General features: G+C 32.9%; 1 protein-coding gene across 3 annotated transcripts in view; it reads left to right on the forward strand.

The window, feature by feature from the left end:
* The window catches only part of CTNNA3 (catenin alpha 3), a 1366626-nt gene that overhangs the window by 1211963 nt on the left and 129997 nt on the right, over positions 1 to 24666 (forward strand). For all 3 annotated transcript variants that reach the window (XM_036222548.1, XM_036222546.1, XM_036222547.1), the window contains exon 14: positions 1725 to 1817. In XM_036222548.1, coding sequence (XP_036078441.1) covers positions 1725 to 1817 — 93 coding nt within the window. The remainder of the gene's footprint in view (positions 1 to 1724; positions 1818 to 24666) is intronic.

Genomic DNA, 24666 nt, shown 5'->3' on the forward strand with positions numbered 1-24666 from the left:
AGTGTTTATGAAATTGGTAGTTTTTCTCTACAATGTGAACTAATTAATCATCGTGTTCCCATCTCTGTAGAAGGAAAGCTCTTTGCAACTCTGAGAAAATACAAAAGGCCTGTGCGCAATGCAAGGTTTAAGAGAAACCAAAACTGATCTAAGGTGGCAGATCCTGCCTCATTCTGAATTTTTAACAGCCATGTGTGTATAAGAGATTATCCACTTTGCTTTTGGTTGTTTTTATGAAACCTAAATGTTTGTATTCTTGATTTCTCACCAGGGCTTTGTAGCAAAGAAATCATAGCTTGAAGTTGAGACTGTGTAAACTAAAGCAAATATTAAGTTAATTATTGTTAAGTACTTGTCCTTGCTTTTGTAATAATGACTGATGTCTTTAATTATTGCCCCAGTGAGACAAAGGGGATAAAAACCTTGAACTAAGAAGACCAAGATAAAACAAATTTTGTTTTGAAATACAGAAGATGAAAGCACAGTAAAGGTACAGTTAGAACAGGTGTTTGTGTTGCTATTAATATGTTTTGCTCATTTCCAACTACCTTTTTGACTATCACTGATAATTTTACTTAATTGATTTATAAGCATGTATGTGCTAGGTTGTAGTGATATGGCAGTAAGCAGAGAAGACCTAGTCCTTATCTCACAAACTAGACAGTTTAATAAACAATGATACAATAAAGTATGATTGGCATTATGATATTGAAAGTAGAAAAATCAGGAAATGCTTGGCAGAGGAACCCAATCCAATCTAGGGGATTCCTGAGCAAGACACTTTTGAACAACGGATATTTAAGCTGAAATGGAAAAAAAAAAAAAATGGAAGTAGGTCAACTCTTTAGAGTAGGCCCTGAAGCTCATCTTAAATTATTTATTGCTTAAGTTACTGTTAAATTATTTATTATTTCTGTTCCTGGAAAATTTAATTTCTTAATAATTTCGGTGACGTTTGATGTTATATGGCTTTAATGATAATTATTTCATTCACCTATAAATACCTCGGTTTGGAAGAACCATATACTGTTTAGCCAAATGCCACTCACTGAGAGAAAACTCCCTTCCGATCATTTTTTTTCTTTTTCCTTCAAAATTTATTAGGTTATAACTGTATACCATAAATTTCAACCTTTTAAAAGTGTAAAATTCAGTATTTGTTTGTATATTCACAGGTTTGTGTGACCATTACCACCTTCTAACTCCAGAACATTGTTCTCAGCCCAAGGAGAAACCACATGCACATAACAGTCACTGCTCCCCCACCCCCCACTCCTTCCTTTAGGGACCGCTAATCAAATATCTGTCTCTACACATTTGCCTAGTCTAGGCATTTCATGCAAATGGAATCATACAATATGTGGTTCTTTGTGATGGACTTCTTTCACGAAACATGATATGTCCAAGGTTTATCCATGTTGCAGCATGTATCAGTCTTTCATTTCTTTCTATGGCCAAATCATATCTCACTTACTTACTATGTTTTATCTCTTCATCGGTAAATGTATATTTGAGTTGTTTCCATTTTTTGGCTCTTATGACTGGTGCTGCTGTGAACACTTGTTTACAGGTTTTATGTGGACATATGTTTTCATTTCTCTTGGGGATATAGCTAGGAGTGGAATTGCTGGATCATATTTATCTCTATACTTGCTTGTTGTGGTACTGACAGACTGTTTTCCATTTTGTGTACTCACCAGCAATGATTTGCTTTCTTTTTGTAGACCCCAGAAGAACTGGAGGATGTTTCTGACCTGGAAGAGGATCATGAGGTCCACAGTCACACCAGCATTCAGACTGAAGGCAAAACTGACAGGGTATGTTACTGCCCTCGGGAAAGAGCTATTACTCTGTCCTCTTCTGGTCCATGCGGGCAGCCCTTCACAGGAGGGACTAGTGGATCTGGTGCTGGTTTTGGAAAGCACAGGGAGAAGAGTCTCTGAATTAAGTATGAAGGGAATTGTTTCCTATATTCTGAGAGCTCACAGGGAGACCATTTCTGGTCAGGTAGTGCATCACCTTATACCACTTTTGATCTTTATAGCAGTCATGGGAATATCAAAGTGAAATGTGTACATTTTTGTTTAGAGTAGAAAAGAGAAACCAAAAAGTTGTAAGGAAAAAGTTATAGGGAGAGAACAAACAAACCTCTGAAGTAGTATGCCTCTACTTTTCTTTCTGTAATGCCTTCTTCTGCCCCTACCCTCAACACATACATTTCCACCACCCCTTTCCCCACCGCCCACACACACACCCTCCAAAGCTGTTTATCAGTTTCTCAAATACTCTGAGATACTGTACTTCACTTTACTTATACCTGATGCACAGGGATCTGTTAAAGTTTGGTTTTCTAGACACTGGGAGTTTGCAACTGCAGACTGAACTATAAAACTTGGGTCTGAAATCACAATTCCTCAATGATCCAGTTCATTTGAAATGCCTCTGAGTGACAGTCTAGTGACAAGATAGATCCCTGACAATTAAACATACTGGGAGCAGCACAGTGTTGTTAAGACTATCTGGGAACACATCTAATCAGCCACTTCCTTGCTGTATTACTTAGGAAACTTACTTAGACTTTCCCTACTTCAGTTCTCTTATTTGTAAAGTAAGGATACTAATAGTACTCTCTGTATGAGGATTATTGTGGGAATTTACTGAGTTAACTAATAGAGTACTTAACACAGTGCCTAGATCTCGGTGAGTTCTCAATAATCACTTGTTATTATTATTTGTAGAAGTAGTAATAGCAATAGTAGTTATCATCATTATCATTATTATTATTTAGTTAAATTCAGCAACATAGAATTTGGAGACAGATGGGAAGAGATAAATTTAAGAAAGTTACATGTTTTCAAATCTTTGGATTATCTAAAACTTATATATTCAGTCACAACACTTTTGTTTTATCAGAAATGTTGCTTTTCTTAGTTTTCCATTTCTTGCTGATTATTTGGATTATTTATCAGTCCTCTAGAAGCCAATTCATGTTGGGAATTGTTTGGGGGATCACAGTATCTGGAGACAGTTTCCTTCAAATGTTATAGGCCTCCTTGGTAAGATAACAAACCTTATAAACGGTGATAAAATTGGAAATAAATTTTTCTAATGGTAGACCGCTCATGCTTTAAGTGATGTGAGCAAGTGATTCACTTAGGCTGCAGCTGAGCCACTAGAAGTGGTGGGTAGGGATTAGGGTTTACAAAGTAACTGATAAGAGGAAATTTTGTTAAAACAAAGGCAACATTTAGAATGAGGGAGTTAGTATAAACATGCCTTGGTTCTCATTCAGGTTTGTCACATGTAGACAATGAAGCCTTGGTTAAAACCCTTCAAACTTAGAAAGTTTAAATTTCTCATCTCAAAAAAGAGAATACTATTATACATTTTCACAGCACCACTGGCAACTTCAAAGAAGATAATACATATGAAAGTGTTCTATAAACTTGAAAATTATATGCTAAGAATAGAAGCTTCTAATTACTACTATTTGTATTTGTACTTTTGTTTTGGATGGAATTACGGGCCAACTAGATGACCAGCTGACCATAGTAGGTTATGAAGTTGATAATCTCCATGGTCCTGGCTCTTAAGAATCTTTCAGAGAAGCCACTGCTTCTAAACTTGTGGATATCACCCTGAAACTTCTCTGAATCCTAGATTTGTGTTTCACTCTGCACAGTTCCCTGAAGATCCATTTCATTTGAAATGCCCCTGGGTGACAGCCTCACCACTGTCTAGTGACAAGATAGATCCTTGACCATCAAATTTCCTGGGAGCAACATTGTATTCAACCTGGTCACTGTCAGCTTTTATAAATCTCCCCTGCATAAATTCCAAATAGCTTGGTTTTTATTCACCTCCTGCCCTGAGGCTTCCCTGCAATTGCTATGTGGAATCCCTCAGGAAGCTGCTCAGATATTCTAATACTTACACAAGCTTGTGTGAGGCACTAACACCCCACAGAGCAATTCTTAACCAATATTTTTTCACTCCTTAGATGTATCATTTGAAGTTCATTTTCCATAGTCCTTGAGTTTCCCAGAGGGATTAAGCCCCAATTCGTACAGCATTGGCAGGCTTTATAATATATCTTGGATTGATCTTTCTTTTCCGATGCATTCTTCCCAGGCTCCCAGTTCTGTTCCTTGAGCTCTATTCCCAAAATAAACCACTTTTTTTTTTTTTTTTTTGCTGGGGGCAGGGCCTGGGGAAACAAAATATAGTCACTTTACATATACTATTTCTCTAATTTTCACATTAACTCTGCTATAATGATATTATTATTACAGTTTTACTAATAAGATCACTGAGGCTCAGATTTATATATTTATCTAGTAAGTGGATTATTCCTTCAGACTAAAAACTCTGTTGGTTACCACATGTCAGTTCACTTAGGTCATAGAGTTAGTAGAATGAATCCTATACTAAAAAAAACAAATAACCATCATCATGACAAACCCGATATGTCATTTATGGAATGTAAGAAAACAGAATAAAGGATGCCACAGAGGTCTGAAAAAGGAGGAAGTGCACATATTTAAATTTAAAGAGTAATTATTGTAAAGTATGGACAATTTAACTCCAATTACATCCTCTTATTGAATATATCTTGTGGATTTACTAGAACAGATTTCATTCTCATACCTGAGATGGCTGGCCAAGGAGGATAGCTCAAATATATCACTCATTCAAATTGCCTGACTAGAGGCAATATTATGATTAGGCAGGTATATCCCTGATAGTTCCAAATTTGTTATAACTACATCTCTGTGCTTAAAATATATTCATATGTTTAATCTCGTAACTATTTGAGACTTTATGTCTGTATTCTATCCACTTTCTTGAATTCTATATTTATTGGACTGAGTGTACCTTTTGACACATTCCCCAGGTACAATTAATTTGAGAAGATACCATAAGATTTTGAAGTGGAATCCATTGAATCCTTTGAATATTCATGCCATGATCAATGAGGAATTCCCAGTTACTGCACAGGACAAGTGGTTGGGTTCCTTTATGTTTGCTGCTGTTACTATGGCTTTTGGTTCTTGTATTATGCAGACTCTGCTCTTTCAAACATGTACTAGAAGCAATTTCAGGAGCTGTTTAGTAATAGAGTGACAGTTATTTATTATCATTTTACTTTCTGTATTTCATTTCCAGTAGCTTTGGCTCAACATCATCTGTTACTGCTGTCATCAGTGTAAAATGCCACTGGGCATTGCGAAGGCCTATAACCAACAAATAATGAGTTCATGGCCAATGGTCAATGAGATTGAAATAATAAAAGACCAATAGTGCATGCCTTATGAAGTGGCAGAGGAACAAAAGTAGAAATTAGTGACTGTCTTAATTATTAAACACAAATACTTACTGGACCGATACTGTGGTTATAGCCAGTGATCAGGCATTCCACTGTGATGCAATACAGGAGTGTGAGTTTGCGATAGGTTTAGAGAACATTCTTCAAAGAGCTCCTTGTTTATTCTGTTCATGCTCTTAGCAAGGGTAAATCTTGAAAACTTAAATTTGAAAGAGGCATAAAATAGACTCCTATTAAAATAATCAAATTCCTAAATTATTGATAAGATTTTTTGGTAAATCCTAAAAGCTTCCTAAAAGATTGTACTAAACACATTCAAAATCATATTTTCTATTTAAATAGAGCAGAGCCAGTCATCATTTAACACTTTATAGTTTACAGAATATTTCTAAATTGGTGCCTTATTTAAACAAAGCCCTGAAGGGTTTTTTCTTTTTTTTTTTCCCCCTTGATTTTACTATTTGGGGAATTATACTAAAAAAAATTCAGTAGTTTGTATAAGTCATGTAGACTGTGTCCAAGTCTCAGGTCTTCTGGCATCAACCACACTTTTTCCAGTGTAGCACACTTATAAGCTTAGGTAGAATGTCATCATCCCTTAAGATCTCATTCCCCTACTCTCTTGCTACAACTGGTATTACGGAGTTGATATTATAATTCCTCTCTGAGAAAGAAGACTCATAAAACTAAAGACCATAAACCTTAGTATCAGATCTGTTTAAGCCTCACAAATTTCTAAGTGTCCCAATACTACAATCTTCCATCAATGACAAACTCAGTCTGTTGGTTGCCATTTGGAAATTGTATAGTAGTCCCCAGACCCTGATAGCCTCCCTGGAGGATCACTTCGCCTTGATCAAGTGGAGTAGTAGTCAAGTAGAGTCTTATAGCAGAGGACCTTGTAGGACAATAATCCGAAGTCTTCAAACAGAATCCAGAAGACACGGGCAGTAGTTACTCCTTAGTCTCTTGTCACATTTATCCTTATGATATTTCATTATAGGGAGCATGTGCTAATTTCTAGAAATTTTCTCTGGTTTATTGTCTGTAATAGCAACAGAGACTCAGGAAATTGCTAACATGTCAGCAGGGTGGCAGGTAAAAGTATGTTCCATAAGCCTACCCTGGGGATGACTATGGATTTAGAAAGTCTCTTAATACAATGGATTAAAAAAGAGTTTTGTGAGTAAGTGACTCATTTTGTTCTTCTAGCATTGCAATATAGAGTAGAAGTTAAGAGCATGGACTTAGGAGTCACATAGACCTTGGTCAAACTGTGGGTTCCACAAATTAGCGTCCATAGGACTCTTGAAAAGTTAGTTTATATTTTTAACTTTCAGTTTTCTCATCTGCAAAATTGTGATAATAATGATTGTAGCTATTTTATAGGTGTTTTTGAAGATTAAACTAGATATATGAAAATTTTGATTTACTTCCTGGCACATAGGAAATACTCAACAAATTTTGATTTTTATAAAATTGAATGTCATGATAAGTGTAGGCTTGTGTGTGCTGCTGTTGTACTTTGACTTCCTTTTGAAAAACTCAAGAAGCTTTTTCAATACAAGTCTCTTAGTCTTCTGAAATGTGATTACTTCAGTTGCCTGGCTTTATGATACATGCTTATAAAAAACAAAAGAAAAGAAAAAACAAGTCATTCTGAGATTTATCGTATGTGTATTGGAGACAGTTTTGCAGGTCATCATTTAAAATCACCCTTTTTATCTCTAACCTGTTCATGAAGGATATCTGTTCCAATAATTCTTCCTTCTTCTATGTAGCTTGAAAACTAATAAGGCCTAAAAACTAAATCAAAAATTTTGTTCTGTCTTGCATAATTTAAACTTTGCTTATAGTGTCTTGCAGAGGAGGAGTGAAAAAATAATTCATTTTAGTACTAAGTCCAGATTTTTATTTAAAGGTATTTGAAGCTGAAGTCTCTAATTGCTGAAATTTAGTTGAATAGATTATAATATTTAAAAAAAACACACTTAAAAGTTTATAATTCCAACTATAGTTATTTTTTATGATAATGTTATGTCATTTTTAAATGGTACATTATTTATCATATTTACCCATGATCCAAAATTAAAGAAATTATAACATGTTGTCTTTATATGATGACTAAAATTTGTCATATCTTTAAATTATATTCATTTAAGAGCAAATAGTTTGTAAACTTCCTCTGCTTTAGAGAATATTTTGAGGCCATTGAATCTATATAAGCTCTATAAATAGAAGTAAATTAGGACGGAAATAAGAACAGTTGCCTAGGTTACTGAACACAACCTCAAAATGTCAACAGCAACAAATGAAGTGGAACATATCAAATCTTAAAATACTGGAGATGATTCTTCATGATAAAAAAAAAATACAAAAACACACTCTGACTTAATGTTGATGATGAGGGAGCTTCTTCACTGCTGCTTTTTAGCATGCAGTCAGCTGAAAACATGCTAAGGAAGGGTGATTTGTTTTAAAAATTGAGAGCATGTTAACAGGTCCCATTTATTATTAGAATACACTCTTGATAACTCAAATTTATATTGAATTACTCTACAAATATAGAGAAACATGATCTTATTACCTTCTTCATGATATAATTTGGTTAAGGTTACTGCGAAGAACACAGCTCAGTAAACCTGGGTGAAATTACATTATTTGGTGGCCGACACTAGGCAGAGCATCCTTTCATCATTTAGTTCTGTGCATAGCAGTAACTCTGCTTTCCTATCTTTCTGGATGTTCGTTGTCAGTGCTTCATGGTTGGTTTCCTCTTTGTCTACTTCTCAAGTATTAGGGTTCAATAGAATTATGATCTAAACCCTATATCCTTTCATTCTTTCCACTTTTCCTGTATATTTTCATACAGCCATAAAACTTCAAAAATTATATAAGCAAATCTGGTCTCCGGAACTCTGGCTCCATATATCGACAGGCTTATAACTTTCCTCTCCTCAGATGACTCACAGACACCTATGGCACTCACTTTTTTGAAGCCTAAGTGCATAATCTTAACCCCACAGATCAATATTTCTTCTGACACTTCTATACATTCAATTGCACAAATCTGAAACCAAGAGTAATTTGTGAGTTCTTCCCACTGCTAATTTTACAACATATTCTGTTTTACAATCTTCTAAATGTTTTCTGGACGTGTCTGTTTTTCTTACCACCTCCACTATTACTACTGTCAAAGAAAAATTGCCCTGGACAAAGTTACACAAAAAAGGAAAACTTTATTCAAGGCTATTAATTTTTAATGATAATACTAAATTATTAATAAGAAAGAGAGAGAGAGAGAGACCAGAGCTCGGTCTATGTTCAGGTCTGCTAAAACAAAGGACAGAAGCTTTTTCAGAGATGGGGCAAAGGGGATCATAGGCCATTTGTGTTTGCTAGTTAGCTTTACCCAAAGGAGATAAACTTTGTCTATCTTTACAACTAAGGGTAGTTTTACAATTTGGAGCAAAGTGCCCTCTAAAAAGTTAGGCCTGCACTCTCTCACAGAGATAGGAGAGATAGGGGCTCTATCTTCTTTGATGATTATTTCAAAGGGATGACTCCCTGGTCCTTGGGAAAGATAGATTTAGCTTTTAAAACTGACAAGAAGCATTTAGACATATTTATCTCTTAAGGAGGCCAAGAAAGAATTTACAATTATAAGTTATGTCAAGTACACACTTCTAGAAAAGGGATATCGGGGCCTGAAGTCAGGAAGAAGCCTGTCTAAAGTTTATTCAAGTTGAGGAGAAATGGAGAGGTTGAAATTTGCTGGCTAAGCATGTATGAGAATGGGTGAGTCAACTGAATTTGCTGAAAAATTAGATATCGAGTATGAGAGAAAGGAAGTCATCAAAGACAACTCAGGGATTTTGGCTTGAGGACTGAGAATGTGGACTTGCCATTTATATTTATATGAGGAAAACTGAATTAAATAGATTGGAGATGGTGGCAGATCAAAAATTAATTTCAGATATATCTAGCCTAAAAATTCTATTAGACAACCAAATGAAGATGTCAGGTAGGCAGATTTGAAATTTACAAACTAGACTGGAAGCCATCTTACATTCATAGTTTTATATAACGATTTTCTGAGCTTCTAAATTTACAGACTCTAGGCCCCAATATCCCTTTTCTTGGAGCGTGTACTTGACATAACTTATAACTGTAAATTCTTTCTTTACCCCTTTAAGAGATAAACATGTTTAAATGCTTCTTGTCAGTTTTATAAGCTAAGACTCTTTTATATATTACGTGGTAACCACTTTTTTCTTCAAAGAAATTGAAGTTTCCCTCTACTTTCAGACCTCATCCTTCCCAAATCTTTTTTTTTTTTTTTTAACATACTTACTCATTTAATTATCCCCTTTTTGAGAAGGCCACCACTAACTACCCTACTTAACGATGCAACCCCATTCCCAAACCCCAAATAAACCTCTTCCCCTCTCTCCTTTATTTTTCTCCATAGTACTTCCTTTCACTGTCTGACATATTAGATGTTTATTTGTTTGTTTAGTGTATTTGCTGTATAGTAAATTTTATGAAGGGAACAATTTTAATCTTTTTTCCCCATTATGTAGTCTCTATATTTAAAACAGTGCTGGGCACATAGTAAATATGTTATAAATATTTATCGAATGAGTAAATGAATGTGATATTTACTGACCATAAATGTGTGCAGAAAATTTTGTAGCAGGAGAGTTCTTTAAGATCCAGCATTTGTATCTAACCAATATATAATTTGAATACAAAATAAATAAGATAATTCTTATTTTTCAAATAGTATCTTAGTAAATAATGACACATATGTTAGTTACTGGAAAATTTTTCTAAGGCTAAGTTGTTTAAGTTAATCATTAGTCTTTTTGAGTTTTGAGGAGTTTGTGATAAGTATCTGGCTATCAAGTGCTGGCCTTTTGCCCATTCTCTGAATAGTCATTGAAAAAGTACTCTTTATTTTAATTCTGAAATTTTAACCTATAAATTAATTTTCAATTATTAATTCCTAGTGCAATATGAAATATGTGCTTCTTCTTTTCCTATTAAAGACAACGTATGTGAATTAACAGTTAAGGTAGTAAAAGAAAGTGCTCAAAAGAAAATCTTGCTTTAAATAATCCTATGATATTCTAAAAATTACCTTTGCACAGTAAAAGTACCACAATCTAAATCTAGGCTTTTTTGCTACGTATTTTTAATCAGTGATTGATTGTTAACCAACATTTATTTTTTAGAATTATGAACACATATTTCTCGTAATGAGCTGTACAGGTGGTGACACTATATGTATCTAAGACTTGGTTAAAATCCTGTGTGAATACGAATGGACAGAGAATGTAGACATTTCTCTCAATGTGGAGTCATCAGCTCTATAAACCTCATGCACTTGTAAAAACCAGATCTCCTTAGATATGTCATCCCAGACCTGTCTACTCCTTTCTGATTCTACGATAATTTAAAACAAACAAACAAACAAACAAACAAACAAACAAACAAAAATGTACAGAGTTTCTGGAGCCAGACAACCAAGTCAGTCCTGACTCTGCCACTTATAGCTGTTGATGTTCTGCAAGTTACTTCTCTATGTCTCAGTTTGCTTGTTTTTGAAATGTAGCTACTCACATCAAAGGGTTGTTGTGAAGTTTATGGGTTAATATTTGTAAGAAATGATGCATAGTTAAGTGGTCAGACTTAATTGACTATCATCAGTGGCATTTGTTGAATGGATTCACATTTATGACATCTCTGCTAAGTATGCAGGTTGGAAACATTCACCCTCTTGATTAGTCCTCTTCAAATTTTCCAGAACAGATTGTTAAGAGAGCCAGTTTGATTGGGCAACCTGAATAAATTTCCTCTGATGGCCAAAGCGCTTTGCAAGGGGTCTGATCATGAATTTCTGGCGAATTTGTGGATGAATGGTCCTTAAGTTAGGTGCCTTCCCTGGTCTAGTTTTAAGCTGCAGCTGAAAATAAAAAGAACTCTATGTTGTTTCCTAGGGTAGAAGGTTATAAGAGCAATATCAGGTTATAAGGGGATATTGGGTATGTTGGATGTTCAGACAGGCACACAAAATAGAGTATCACAGAAAATCAATGGCAGACTATTGTCAGGTATGGTTAAGATCATCTCATCCCAAGACATCCTTAGGAGGCACTTACTTAGATAATTCATGGTCCTGGTCACTTGGAGCTTGAAATCTAAGACATAACAATTAGAATGTGTACAGGGAATATGTAGTTAGCAGAATAGAAATGTGAAAATATCACCACTTGGCTAATAAAATATTCACGCTAATAAAGGCAAACACTTTTTTGAGTAGGTTCTAAAAGTCTATGACTTAAAAATATATAGCATGTGTAGACATGATGAGACATTAAACATATTCCTCATCAGTCCAAGGAATTTTTGTGTAAAGTGTAAGCTATGCATTTCTGAAGCAACAATTTGCAAGGTTTTGAGCTTCCTGTGCTCCAGTTGTCAACAGCTCATCTTTGAAATTAAAAGTGACAGAGCTACTTTAGTCTCCTCTTCTCTCTCTTAGGCTAAACTACAGATAAGAGGTCCAAATCCTTCTACATGCAAAGCCCTGATTTCAGGAGAGAGAAGAGAACCTAGGTAGCCACATAGTGCTTTATGGTTTTAATGACTTAAAAGTTAGAACTTTAAAGACAGAAAAATTCTCTAAAATTAGCAGTAAGACACATATTTACCCTTTGCTGGCTTTCTGATGGACCTTTAAAGTTGTATATATTACTAAAATTGAAGTCGATAATACCAATTTTTTATTTCCTTCAATGTCTTGTTGTACTAAAATAGTGTGTATTCATTCCTCTTTCACAGATATGCACCTTAGAATAAGCAAATCTCTTCTTAAGAAGAAATAGTATACCCGAAATTAGACAAATGTGACTCTTAGGCAACCAGTATCATAGAGTCGGTACCTGAAATTTACTATTAGGGAAGTTGAATTAAGTACAGCCTTCCACGGAAGAGTCAATGTGACAAGAAAATATCCTCCTGGTTTAAAAATATTTTTCAAATTTATTTTCAAATTATACCCTTTATCTGTAAAATATATAAAAATGTCATAGGCATATCACAGTTGTCTACTCTGACAATACTGTCAAAAACAAACATAATGATTATTTACTTAATTTAATATGTACCAGGTATTTTAAGTTTATTAAATATTCTTCGAAACCACCCTTTGAGGCAAATATTACTACCCTCACTTCAGAAATATATTAAAAAAAGAGATACAGAGAAGTTATGTGAGTGCCCAATAATACACTGTGCAAAGTGACGGACCAGAAGCTGACCCACGTGTGCCTGCACCAAGGACCTGCCTGTGCTCCTGCTCTTCCCACTGCACAACACAGCCACCCATCCTGCAGTCCAGGTATAGATGGAACAGTCTGAATAAAACCTGTCTCTATACCCCTGACAAAAAAATGCTAGATTATGGGAAACTAGAAATGAAGGGAACTTTTGCCTTCAAAATCTCATTCAAAATGGCAGAAATCTACATTTTGAAATTGAGCTATATAGAAGCAGAATCAAAGCTATTATATACCCTAGGCCCACATGCATTTGCTTGCAATTGTACAGCCATGAGTGTAGTGTTAAATTAGTGTAGTTCTGTGAAATGATGAAATTAAGAACTACTGTTGCTAAAACTTCCTAAAAATATATAAATGGTGTGATGAGGAAAAGGGATTTTATTTGCAAAGTATAGTTTGTGAAAATATGCAGGACCCCTTGCTTCTGTTTGCTTTTGTTTTTATTTATAAGGTGTGCCTAGAGGTAAGCAAAAGAGCCCCGGCTTTAGAGTCTCTATCTCTGGGGTGAATCTTGGCTCATTTTCTTAGTTTCTATATGTACTGTTACATACAGCCTTGGTTATTTATTATTTCTCTGAGATTCTGATTCTTTATATTTTGATTCCGATAATACCTACCTTAAAGTATTATAATTAGAAAGAATGTATAAAATGATCTAATGTGGTGACAGAAACAGAATTGGTCAGTTTTATTAAACTGTAGTATTTGTAAAATTCAGTAATGACAGATCGTAAGAGACTCACGTGTTATGCAGTATATTAAATATGAACCCTCTAAGTCAAGGTGAACCAGAGCAGATTGAAGCAAAAACACAGTTTATGCTATTTTGAAGGGATGGAATAAACAAGCATAAGGAATGGGGATAAAATGAATGGGAATGAAAGAAAAGAGGGAGGGAAGGAAGGAAGGAAGGAAGGGAGAGAGGGAGGGAGGGAGGGATGAAAGAGGAAAAAGAAGTGATTTTGGGATACGGAGAGCCTTTTGTTTACCAAGAGGTGTGCAGTGAACTGAAGAATATGACTAACACAATCTGTACTAGATAAAAATGAATAAATATAAATATTATTTTTGTGACTTTGGAATGATAAAAGACTTTCTGATTATGATAGCAAAAACAAAAAAAAAGGAAAAAGGAAGTAAACTTTACTTTTGAGAGCACAAAAGAAAAGAAGCTAAAACAAAACACAAAATCAAGCCCGAAAAATTGTTAAATGACAAATATCAATTTGGGGAGATAATCACAATTTTCATAATAAATAACTTTCTTATATATATAAAAAAAGATTATCATTAATTAGTAAGAAAAAGTGGCCCTACCTCCCCTACTCCCTATTCCTCACCACCAATAGAAAAATGAACATAGGACCTGACAAGATGTTTACAAGGAATACATGCACATTTATAATGACCACATAAATAGTTCCATCTCACCAGAGATTAAAGACATGCAAAGGAAAACAGCAATGAAACACTGTCTTCTTATCATATTTGCAAAAATAAAAAAAAAAGATATCCATTGTCGGAAAGAATTTTTTGGAAAATGGACACTTATGCACTCTTTGTGGGGATATTAATTAGGGGAAACTTTCTGAATGGATGTTGGAAATTATGAATTGAAAGCCTTTATCAAAGTGCTTTCTCTTTATCGATATATTTTGTATTATTAAGATGTTAAAATAATATGAAATAAAGATATATATGGCATGATTCCATTTTTATAATATAATTTTAGAAATAATTAATATACATTAGTCAAGAATAGCCACTATCTTTGATGTAAAAAACTGTATTTTATAAATACATAAGCATTATGTATAAAAGTACTGAGACAAAAAGAAGTCCATCATACTATTTACAGCTTAAATGTAATTTTATACACCCATATTGTCCAATTAAATTTTTTAAAATACCTATACTTTTACTAACTAGATAAAAGCATGGTTATGAATATATTCCATTTACCTAATCTTTAAAAAGTTACATTGATAAAAGTATATATACTTTTACCAAATAATTAAGCATGCGTTTTAAAGCCTGGTGTAAGAAGACATTTCTGTTTTCTATCTTTTGATGGAGGCTACTGATTCTCAGCTGAAACTGATGAAATATCCTCTTCCTTCAAAAAATAAAAGGCACTCCCTTCTGATCAACTACAATGTGTTGAAGTTCAGATACAAATTACGTAATAAACAAATGAGATCAATGTCAAAGTAATAGAACTGCAGTTTAGTAATCAATTTCTTAGTCTGGTCCTAATTTGTAGAGTAGAACTTCACCATTTCAGTTCTATTGCTAAATTATTATTAAGAATGATTGAAAACAAAATATAAGTAAAAGGACAAACAACCCTAGCAGATATTACTGGCTTCACAATCTGACCAGCACATCAAGATTCGTAGGAGCTAGTGTCAACAGTCAGTTGGCCAGAACATTAGTGGAAGGCAGGGCTTCTCAATAACTGCATGAATGACATTTTTAGTTGGATAATACTTTGTTATGGGGAGCATTGTACAATGTTTAGCAGCATCTCTGGACTCTACCCAGTTGATGTGGTAGTACCCTCACCCCTAGTTGTGACAGCCAAAAACGTCCCAAGAGATTGACAAATGTCAATGAGGTGGGACTTACAGGGTAGGATAAAGGTAAAACCAACCATAATACCAGCCATTCCCGGGAAAGTTTGTGCTTTTTGATTATTTTTTCCTAATTATTTTATGCTAAAATAACTCTTTTCTATATAAAATAATAGTAAGGTTTTTTTGTGATAGGTTTTTTTTCTCTCTGCCATCATTTTTTTTTTGAATATGTGTGTGTGTGTGCATGTGTGTGTATACATGTAAGTGTGTGTGTGTGTCTGTGTGTTTTATGGCCTTACTTGATAAAATAGAATCATTTGTCACTTACGGTTTTACCTACTTTTTAAAAAAATTTACAGATTTGTGCATACCCATACTTGAGTACTTTTGCAAAAAACATTCTAACTCATCTTTTACTTTGAAAATGTTTCTCATTACTATAGATTTTGTTTTTTTGTTTTTTGTTTTTGCAAGCTGTTTGTATTGAGGCTACAGTCAAAATGGTATCTGTCTTTCTAAGAGGTTCTTAAAACACCCTAGAGTTTTAGCTTTGAAAGCTTAACTCATTGAGGCTTTAATTTTATTATCTGTTTCTGCTCATCCATAGGCACAGCTTCATCTATATCCTGTTTCAGTGCGAAGTTAGACTCATGTGTCAGATGCTACTTCTTGAGCAGAGAATCTCATTTCTAGTTCCTGAATGAAATTTTACTTGGAAAAGCCTTGTATACTGCTAAGTGCTCTTCTAATCCAGATGTTTTCCTCTCCAAATTCACATTCAGAAGACAAGAAAAATTATGTTTTGTTTATTTAATTTCGGTGTGTGCTCTGACCATATGGATTTACATTATACACGTTTACTGTATCCTTAGTGCTGCTGATGTGGGATAGGTGTTTCTGCTAACCCTTTCATTTTCATAGCAGCAAAGGAGTTTTACCTGCTTCAAATCTCAGGCAGCAATTGTACCAGATTTTAGTTTAAATACCCACGTAAAATAATTTCTTTGAAACTACACTAAGAAAAAAGGAATTGAATTACTTGCATTGCATATAGAGAGGAGTCCTTTAACTGAGATCTGACAGTGTAATACAGAAAGAAGTAAATATGTCAAGGTTTGTAGTATTTGTTTAGAAAATTATAAATACTAAAAGAAATATAATTATAAGCATAAATATAAAAATGAACTAGTTATTTTTAGCACTTAAACTTACCTTCTTTAGTAACTGAATTGTTAGAAAATACCAACATTGTGACTCTCTGGGAATACTTTTCCATAGTCTCTTTGCTTCCCCGTCCCCTGCCCTGATCATAAAGTTTTAAAAAAATAAACAAGAAATGCAAGCAATAATGTTACAAGTAAGAAAACAAATTATTTAAAATACTGCATTATTATTGCACAGACAAGCTGTAATCTATTGCAGGTTCATTTAAACTGTACTTTGAGAATCGCTATGATCCAAGTGATTGGATGGCAACTGATTAAATTATACCAACAGACACCAATTCTCAGTTTCTTACATGCAAAACTCATGCTGAGACTAAAATGACCTGTTCAAAGTAGACCAGCAGGTTAATGAGTTATTAACCTTAGTGCTTTCTCCATCATGTCACATTTTCCTTCCTGTCCATCTGCCCCTATTACATTTATTTTCTCAAATGATTTATTTCTCACTAACATAATCTTTTTGTTAATAATACTGAATACAAATACAGCCTTAAAGTTTTGAAATAAAGATCTCATTTCATTCTTGTTTGGCAAATCTTTTTAAACTCATTGTTTGCATGCTCTTTTGAAATAGTATAAGGCTCAATCTTTGAAAGATGAACTAGTTTGAAGGGATTCTTTTGTAAGTTCTTCTATTCTTGATTTTCACATATGGCCTCACTTTGTAAATTCTCATGAATGGCATCTTTCTGGCGCTTTATCACTTCCTGCTAAAAGAATACTTGATGATTCGTATCTTGTCAGGAAAGTCCGAAAGTCTTGGGAACCAATTTCTAATTAGTGTCCCAGTGTTCTGTCCTCTAAGGTCCCAAGGAAGTTTTATTGGATTCTTACACATTATGTTAAATAAGTAAATACACAAAATTGATATGTGCCTAAGTAGGTAGATAATAAATACATAAAATTGAAATGTGCCTTTGAAATGAACATTTTATAAATTGTTCTATTTCATTTATTAAGTATAAGATTTTATCTCTAGGGAAACAGTTTGTAATTTACTTGGAGATTTATTAAATTAATCTTTAGTTTAAGGAAGCTTAGAGAAAATAAAAATATGCAGTGTACATATATATAAAACAGTCCGCTCATCAAAATTTTTTCTAAAAATCATTTTTTTCTTAATTCAAAAATTATATTGAGAAAATTACATATGTAATATATCTATATATTATTTTATTGATAAAAATGTTTATTTTGGGAAACATCTACTTAATAAGTATGTCTGTGCTTTTATAGGTAATCTAGAATTCTAAAAAGCATATTCAGTTTCTGGTAAATTTTAAAGCATTGCAGACTTCAATATCTAAAATTAATTCCACTGTAATGGGCATTTCATTCTTGTGGGAATACTCTAATATTTCATAGTGTTTTATGTAACATTTGGATGGGGCACACTTTTGGAGCTTGTAAGGCTACATTTTGAAAACACATTTGGGCTCTTTTGAGGATTCATTACCATTTCTAACATTAATTAATTATTGAAGAAGTGGGTGCTTAGGGAACTGGAATAGAATAATCTTTTTTTCTGGGACTTGGTTGTGTATAGTTATATAGGACACTGCAATGTCCACAGAGGTGCCTGGGTGGCCAGTAATGGATATTAAAATGATTTCCACAGTATAGAGGGTGAGCAATAACTAGAGCAGAATAATGAGCCAGATTTTATATATGTCTCTTTATCAAGACCATATTATTCTGCATCTGCCTGCCATTTTTAATCTCTAACATTTTGTCAAATGTTGTCCTATGTTAGCTGGCATAGATAATTAACAATTGTATTTGTCCTTGCAAGCAAGATGTTAGGTATGAAGTATGTGGAGGCCCTCTGGCTCTCAACTGAAACCAAGGGTATGGTGGCAGTGGTAATGAGGAAAAAATACACAAAGGACAAGTAAATCTAGGAAAGAGTAGCACAGGTTGGTTTGTCTAGCTGCCTTACTCTTGTAGAGAGATTGTTATCCATCATCTTAAATAAGTAAATATACAAATAAGTATATAAGTAGATAGATAGATAATAAATGCATGAAATTTAAATGTGCCTTTGAAATCGAATTTTATAAATTGTCTCACTTTTTTTTTTTTAATTATAAGGTTGTTACTCTTACCAGGAACACTCTAGACTACATCCTATTTTATTGTGATATGAAACCCATCTGAGGATCCTAAATCACAAGTTGCCTGTCATTTAATGATGGCATTCTGGCTTTAAAATGTGGCGAAGTTTTCTTTAAGAAATGATGTTATCCTAAACTACATAGACAGTTACCGCTTCTCAGTTTATAAGTAAACATTTCTATTCACTTTGGTAAGCACCTTGATCTTAAGATAATGATTTCTTATTTATTTTTGACCTCATTTATTTGGACTTCATTAAAAAGATCTTAGCAAGTAGGAAAACATACTTTAATAGTTTCAGACTTTACAAAAGAGGACTTTTTCTTCAGGAAAATAAGCTTCACAGAGATGGATAATGAAGCTCTGAGGAGTGAATAGATATCAGCCAGTACTTAAAAAGTTTGCTTAAACTATAAACATTTTCTTGTGGGAGAATACATGGTAGAAAAAGAAGCAAAGTAAGAAGGTGGGACTAAAAGAAAGGTGACTACTAAGAAATAAATCATCATGTGCTTACTAAAAGTATGTTTGAGGATTGAAATGTATGTTTTTCATTGGTTTAACTTTTATTCTGAATTGATTTTACAATTATAGAAAAGTTAAAATTATATCACACAGTTCTCATATACCCTTCACTCAGTTTCTCCTAATGTTGACATCTTACATAACTAAGGTCTGTTTATGAAAACTAAGAAACAAACATTGGTGTTATAATACTAACTAAATTATAGACTTCATTGGTTTTTCTATTAATATTCTTTTTGTTTTAGGATTAAAGCCAGTATCCAACATTGTAATTAGTTGTCCCATCCTCGAGTCTCCTGTAGGTTATGACAGTTAACTTCCCTTGGCTTTCATAACCTTGATACTTTAAAGTATACAGATAAGGTATTTTATAGAATGGCCTTCAATTTGGATTTGTCTTATGGTTTCTCTTGTTTGTTTTAATGTTATATATTTTCAGAGGGAATACCACAGAATCCATGTGTTCTTGGTCCATTAAATCCAGAAGTACATGATGTTAATAGGTCCCGATTCTGATGATGTTGACCTTTATAACTTGGTTAAAGTGTTGTAGTTGCTGCTTGCTCCATTGTAAAATTACTGTTATTTTTTTCTTTATAACTAATATATATCTTAGGAGAAATGCTTTAAAACTATTTAAATATTATTTCTTCTCAAATGTTTATCTACTAATTTTAATATTCCTCACTGAATCTTGCCACAATTATCATGGTGCTTTTTGCCTAACAGTAAATTTCTGTGTCTTTTATTTCTTCTGCACTTGCTAATTAGAAATATGAGGAAGAGTTGTCCCTTTTCACATTTTATTTATTTATTCAGTCATTTTTTTCTATCACTATGGACTCCTGGGTATTTATTGTATTCTAAAGATTTTATCTATTTTGTTAACAAAATTGTTCCATCTTTTATATTGGAAGCTTTTAGAGTTTGGCTCCTGCTTTGTTTTAACTTGTTCTCCACGCTCTTTTTTAAATAATTGCTTACTTTTAGCATCATACGATATCCAAGCTCAACCAGTTTTCCAACCCCTTATCTAAATTTGCTTTTTCAATGTTCAATGACATCTGCCCAAGACAAGCAAGCATTGGAAAGCATTTCTTTCAGTGGGTATATTACTCTCCCTAGATGGCAGGTTAGTTGATTGCCTTGTGACTTCTGAACAAGATGATCTTAATGTTCCCCTCAGCTTGACTAACCTTTAGACAGGTTTCTTCCTATTAGTCACTGACTTCCTTTTTAGTGAAGAGCATTAACTTTAGAAAACTTGCAATTGTAAATTCTTTCTCTGCCTCTTTGAGACTCAAATATTCTTTCACCTTCTTGCCAGGTTTGCAACCCAGTTTATTTTTCTAACGACCTGGGAGTAACCCCTCTGAAAAGTGATAATCAAGAAAGATAGTACCTCTATCTAATAGCCTCTTCTGGAAAGTAGGCTTCTAACTTTACTAAGCATTATTAGCAAACACAGATGACCTAATCACATTGAACAACTTCCTTCTTAATATCCTTCGGTATTTTTCTACTAGCATAACCCAGTGTTTAAAAACTCTCTCACTTTTTGTTTCAGCGTAATTGAGTTCAATCTCTCCCTCTTACTGAAATCATCTTAAATAAAATTTTCTTTACATGTTTAACTTATCCAGAGCAATGTTTGATTGACACATCTGATAGGTTAAAAGAAAAAGTCATGGTTTTCTAACATTTGTTGTTTTCAATATGAGAGCAATGGTTTCTCCAGTTTTCTACATCCTCAGATGAACATCAGATAGATTATAATTTTAAGTTATTTCTATTTCTAGTTTGTAAAATTCCCATGTTACCTTTAAACATTTTCACTTTTTTGACATATAAATTATGTATATGAATAATTTTTAAAGAATTTAAATATGTTAGGTCAACACCGTAGGGTGAGTAGGGAATGGCCACACAGAGTTAGTTAGTCTCAAGTGAAAGCACTAGATTAGTGAGGGCAGAAATGCAGAGCAGAAAGGAAACATATGGAGATATTAGACCTCAGAATTTACAGAGCTCTTATGGAAGGTATTTGAAATTTTCAATGTATGATAAGTAGTTGACTCTGTTTTTTTTTTTTAATTTTAATGTTTGAAAACTTCAACTGTGGGACTTAGATCACAAATGAACAGAAACATAGCTCATTATTCAGTAATGTAGTCATGAAAAAAATATACGTATGTGGATTTTCCAAATTTGTTTTAATTTTTTTGAATTTCTAGCAAGTAGTAAATTGGTTATATATTATACAAAAATATAATTACATATAATTGTTTGCTTTTCTTTGGGGATTACATAAACTATATTCAACTGATACTCTAATGAGAATAACTTTTTAAAAAATATTTTTTGCTGTGTATTGGTGATGACATATTTTCAGCATATTTATATAGAATGTTAATCAAGGTACTTTGAAAAATCGTAATAATATAAGTATATATGCATAATATGTGGACAAAATGTTATAAATTTTTGCAATTTTATACCATATTTCTCAAATTGTTAGTTTGTCAAGAAAAGTGTTATTAGAATGAAGTGTTCAAAATCTTAAAGGTAATAAGAGGGAAATCTGTTAATTATATTTGTATTCAGTTAACACTAATACATATATTTTATAAAATTGTATTCATTAGAAAAGTATAATTAAGAAGAAACTATAAAAATAAATGGTAGTGACCTATTTTAGGTATACTATTTTAGGTACACTATTCATATACCTTGTCAAGATTTTATCTTTAACAAAATATTTTAATTAGTTATAAATGAACACGAAATATCACAACATCAAAGATATATAAAAATTGCATTTAGTAAAATACTTCACTTCCTGTAACTCCTATAGAACAAGTTATTTTGGACTAAAATATATATTTTTAAACTTAAAAAATATTATCTACTGGAATTGGTTTGTAAATTGTATTTTAAGCATCCTAACTTACCAACCGAAGTGTTCTAAATATAATTTGATATTTTCTGCACAGGCAGATATTAAACTCCTTGAGAGCAGGAATGGTGCCATATAACACCACTATTAGTAGAAAATCAGTAAGTGCTGGGTGATGATGTTGTAGATGATCATTGTCAGTATTATGACCAAACATAATGGTACTATGCTGTAATACAATATGATGGAGATGTCCTGATATGAGCAGGAGAGCTTGTTCATAAATTAAAAGACCCTCCATTAGCTGAGCTTTCTGTCTCCTCTTTGATAGACAGTCTTTTCCTTTCTGGGGGTCAGACCACCACTATACCTCCTGTCTACTTCCAATTTTCATTAAACTGGGGCATGGAATTCAGGTAACCAACCTTATTTAAATTGTGTGCAAAGTGAAGGTTACTAGGCTCTGAGTTATTGTAAAGGCACTTTTGTGAAGAAAATGAGTTTCTAGAGCTTGTTCGAGTTTTGCACAGCCTTTGTAATATTTACTTATTGAATTTTCCTTTGTAACGTGTAGCTATGTAGTTGCAAAACAAGAGGATTTCTATCTTGTCAGTCTTGGCAGCATTAACAAACAAAAGTATTTCAACAACCTGGAATGATAACCTAAAGAAAACACAATGGAATTGAATTTAAATTAGTCTAAATCTTTGCAACATTTAGATTTTAAAAGTGTGTGTATGTGTGTTTGTGCATTTGGATCAAAGTACTCACATAAGCTTGTTAAAGTGTATTCCCTTTGAGATAGTCTATTTTAGAAGACAACTTATAATGCTCTCCTAGTTTGGTGAGAAAAAAACAAGAGGAAATATTTTAAAGGTTTGGTGTTAACACTAACTAAAATATATATTGTAAGAAATATATGAGCATGTTAGGGTCACATCTGTCAAAAGGACTGGGATATGCATGTCAGTTTTTTCTTTTTTTAATTTTATTTTATTATTAGTTTCAAGTATACAGTACATTGATTAGACATTTATGTAGTATATGAAACAATTCCCTTGATTACTCTTTCTCTCCTCTGGCTCTATTGAGGCTCTATGCAGATCACTGCCCTTGAATTAAGAAACTTTTTTTTTAGAAGACTTATGCTACAGCCACATTTATTTAAATTTCAATCATTATAATACATACTAAGATCTTGAATAAAGTTGTTTCCTATGACTCTTCAGTCATACTTATCTCTTATGCAAGGATTACTTTTGGAGGTCACAAATCTCATTCACTGGTTTGGTTTTTACTAGTAAAAATTTTATGAACAACTTTATCTCTTAGTCACATAGAATCCAGGATTGGGCCTTCATATATGTAAAAGGAGAAGCTGAGTAACAATGGTCAGAGGTATTACAGATGGAATGGTATTGTGAGATAAGAGAATAGACTATATGGCCTATAAAATCCCTGATACCTCCAAAGAACAAAAGCATAGAAAATATTATTTGTTTTCCAATTATTTTTTATTTTAAAAAGTTAAACGCACAGAGAATTTTAAATATTAATTCAATGTATATCTATATTCCAAGGACCTAGATATAGGAGTTTAAACATAATGCCAGATCAGTATTTACTTTTTTTTCTGAACAATTTCAAAGTTTGCGACATTGTAACATTTTATGCCTAAATATTTCAGCAGATATCTCTTAAAATAATAGACAGTCTTTTGTATAACCATAATATTGTCATCACACTGAAGAAATTTAATAGTTGCTTTCTAATTATGCCTAATACCCAGTCTATATTAAAATTTTTCCACTCGTCTCCCAAATATGTTTTACAGTCTTTATTTTTTTCTTAGAACTTGGACACATATTGGGTTCACAAATAATATATGACTAATTTTTCAAGACTTAAATTAACCTTAGTTCTATAAACTATATTGCAAATGAACCATAACAATAGATATGATATAAAAGAAAAATAAATTGGAAAAGATCTTTTTCATTTATAGGAGATATGCATATGTCCCCTGAAGGCTTCATTTTCATGGTTGTGAAAGGTTAATATTAATATCTACCTTAGGTTATTATTTAAAAGAGGTAATTTTTCAAAAGTGTTTAATGAAATGTATGGTATATGTGAAGCATGAACAAATATTAATTACCATTATTATTACTGTTAGAACATAGATAACCAAGTAAGCCTGATGATTTAATAGCTAATTCTGTGTTTAGACCCAGACCCTGAAGCCTATAAAGATTTATTATGAGATAGTTTTATATCTGATAGGGATCTGTGAGTATAACCCATGGGATTTTAAGAGTGTTATTTTTTGATAAAACTCGGAGCTTTTTAAAGCTAATATACTTGTAAATTTTGTTTAAGAAACTATGCAAAGAAATATAGAAATGCATATCACTCCTTAAAGCAAGGTCCAATTCCAGTTCCTAAATATCATTAAAATATTATGAAAACTTTTAAAAAAATTCTCTGTAATATATTTGAAATCACAATTTAATATGTTTAAAATAACAATGCACAAGCCGTTTTTTCTGAATTTGTTCTCCAAATCTTAATTAAGTTAAATGTTGCTGCAGCACTTCAAGTTTTCTAAACCTCCAGCAAAATGTTCTACTATATATATTTTTGATATATTAAGAAC

Source organism: Rousettus aegyptiacus, unplaced genomic scaffold (assembly GCF_014176215.1).
Source record: "Rousettus aegyptiacus isolate mRouAeg1 unplaced genomic scaffold, mRouAeg1.p scaffold_m13_p_6, whole genome shotgun sequence".
NCBI lineage: Eukaryota > Metazoa > Chordata > Mammalia > Chiroptera > Pteropodidae > Rousettus > Rousettus aegyptiacus.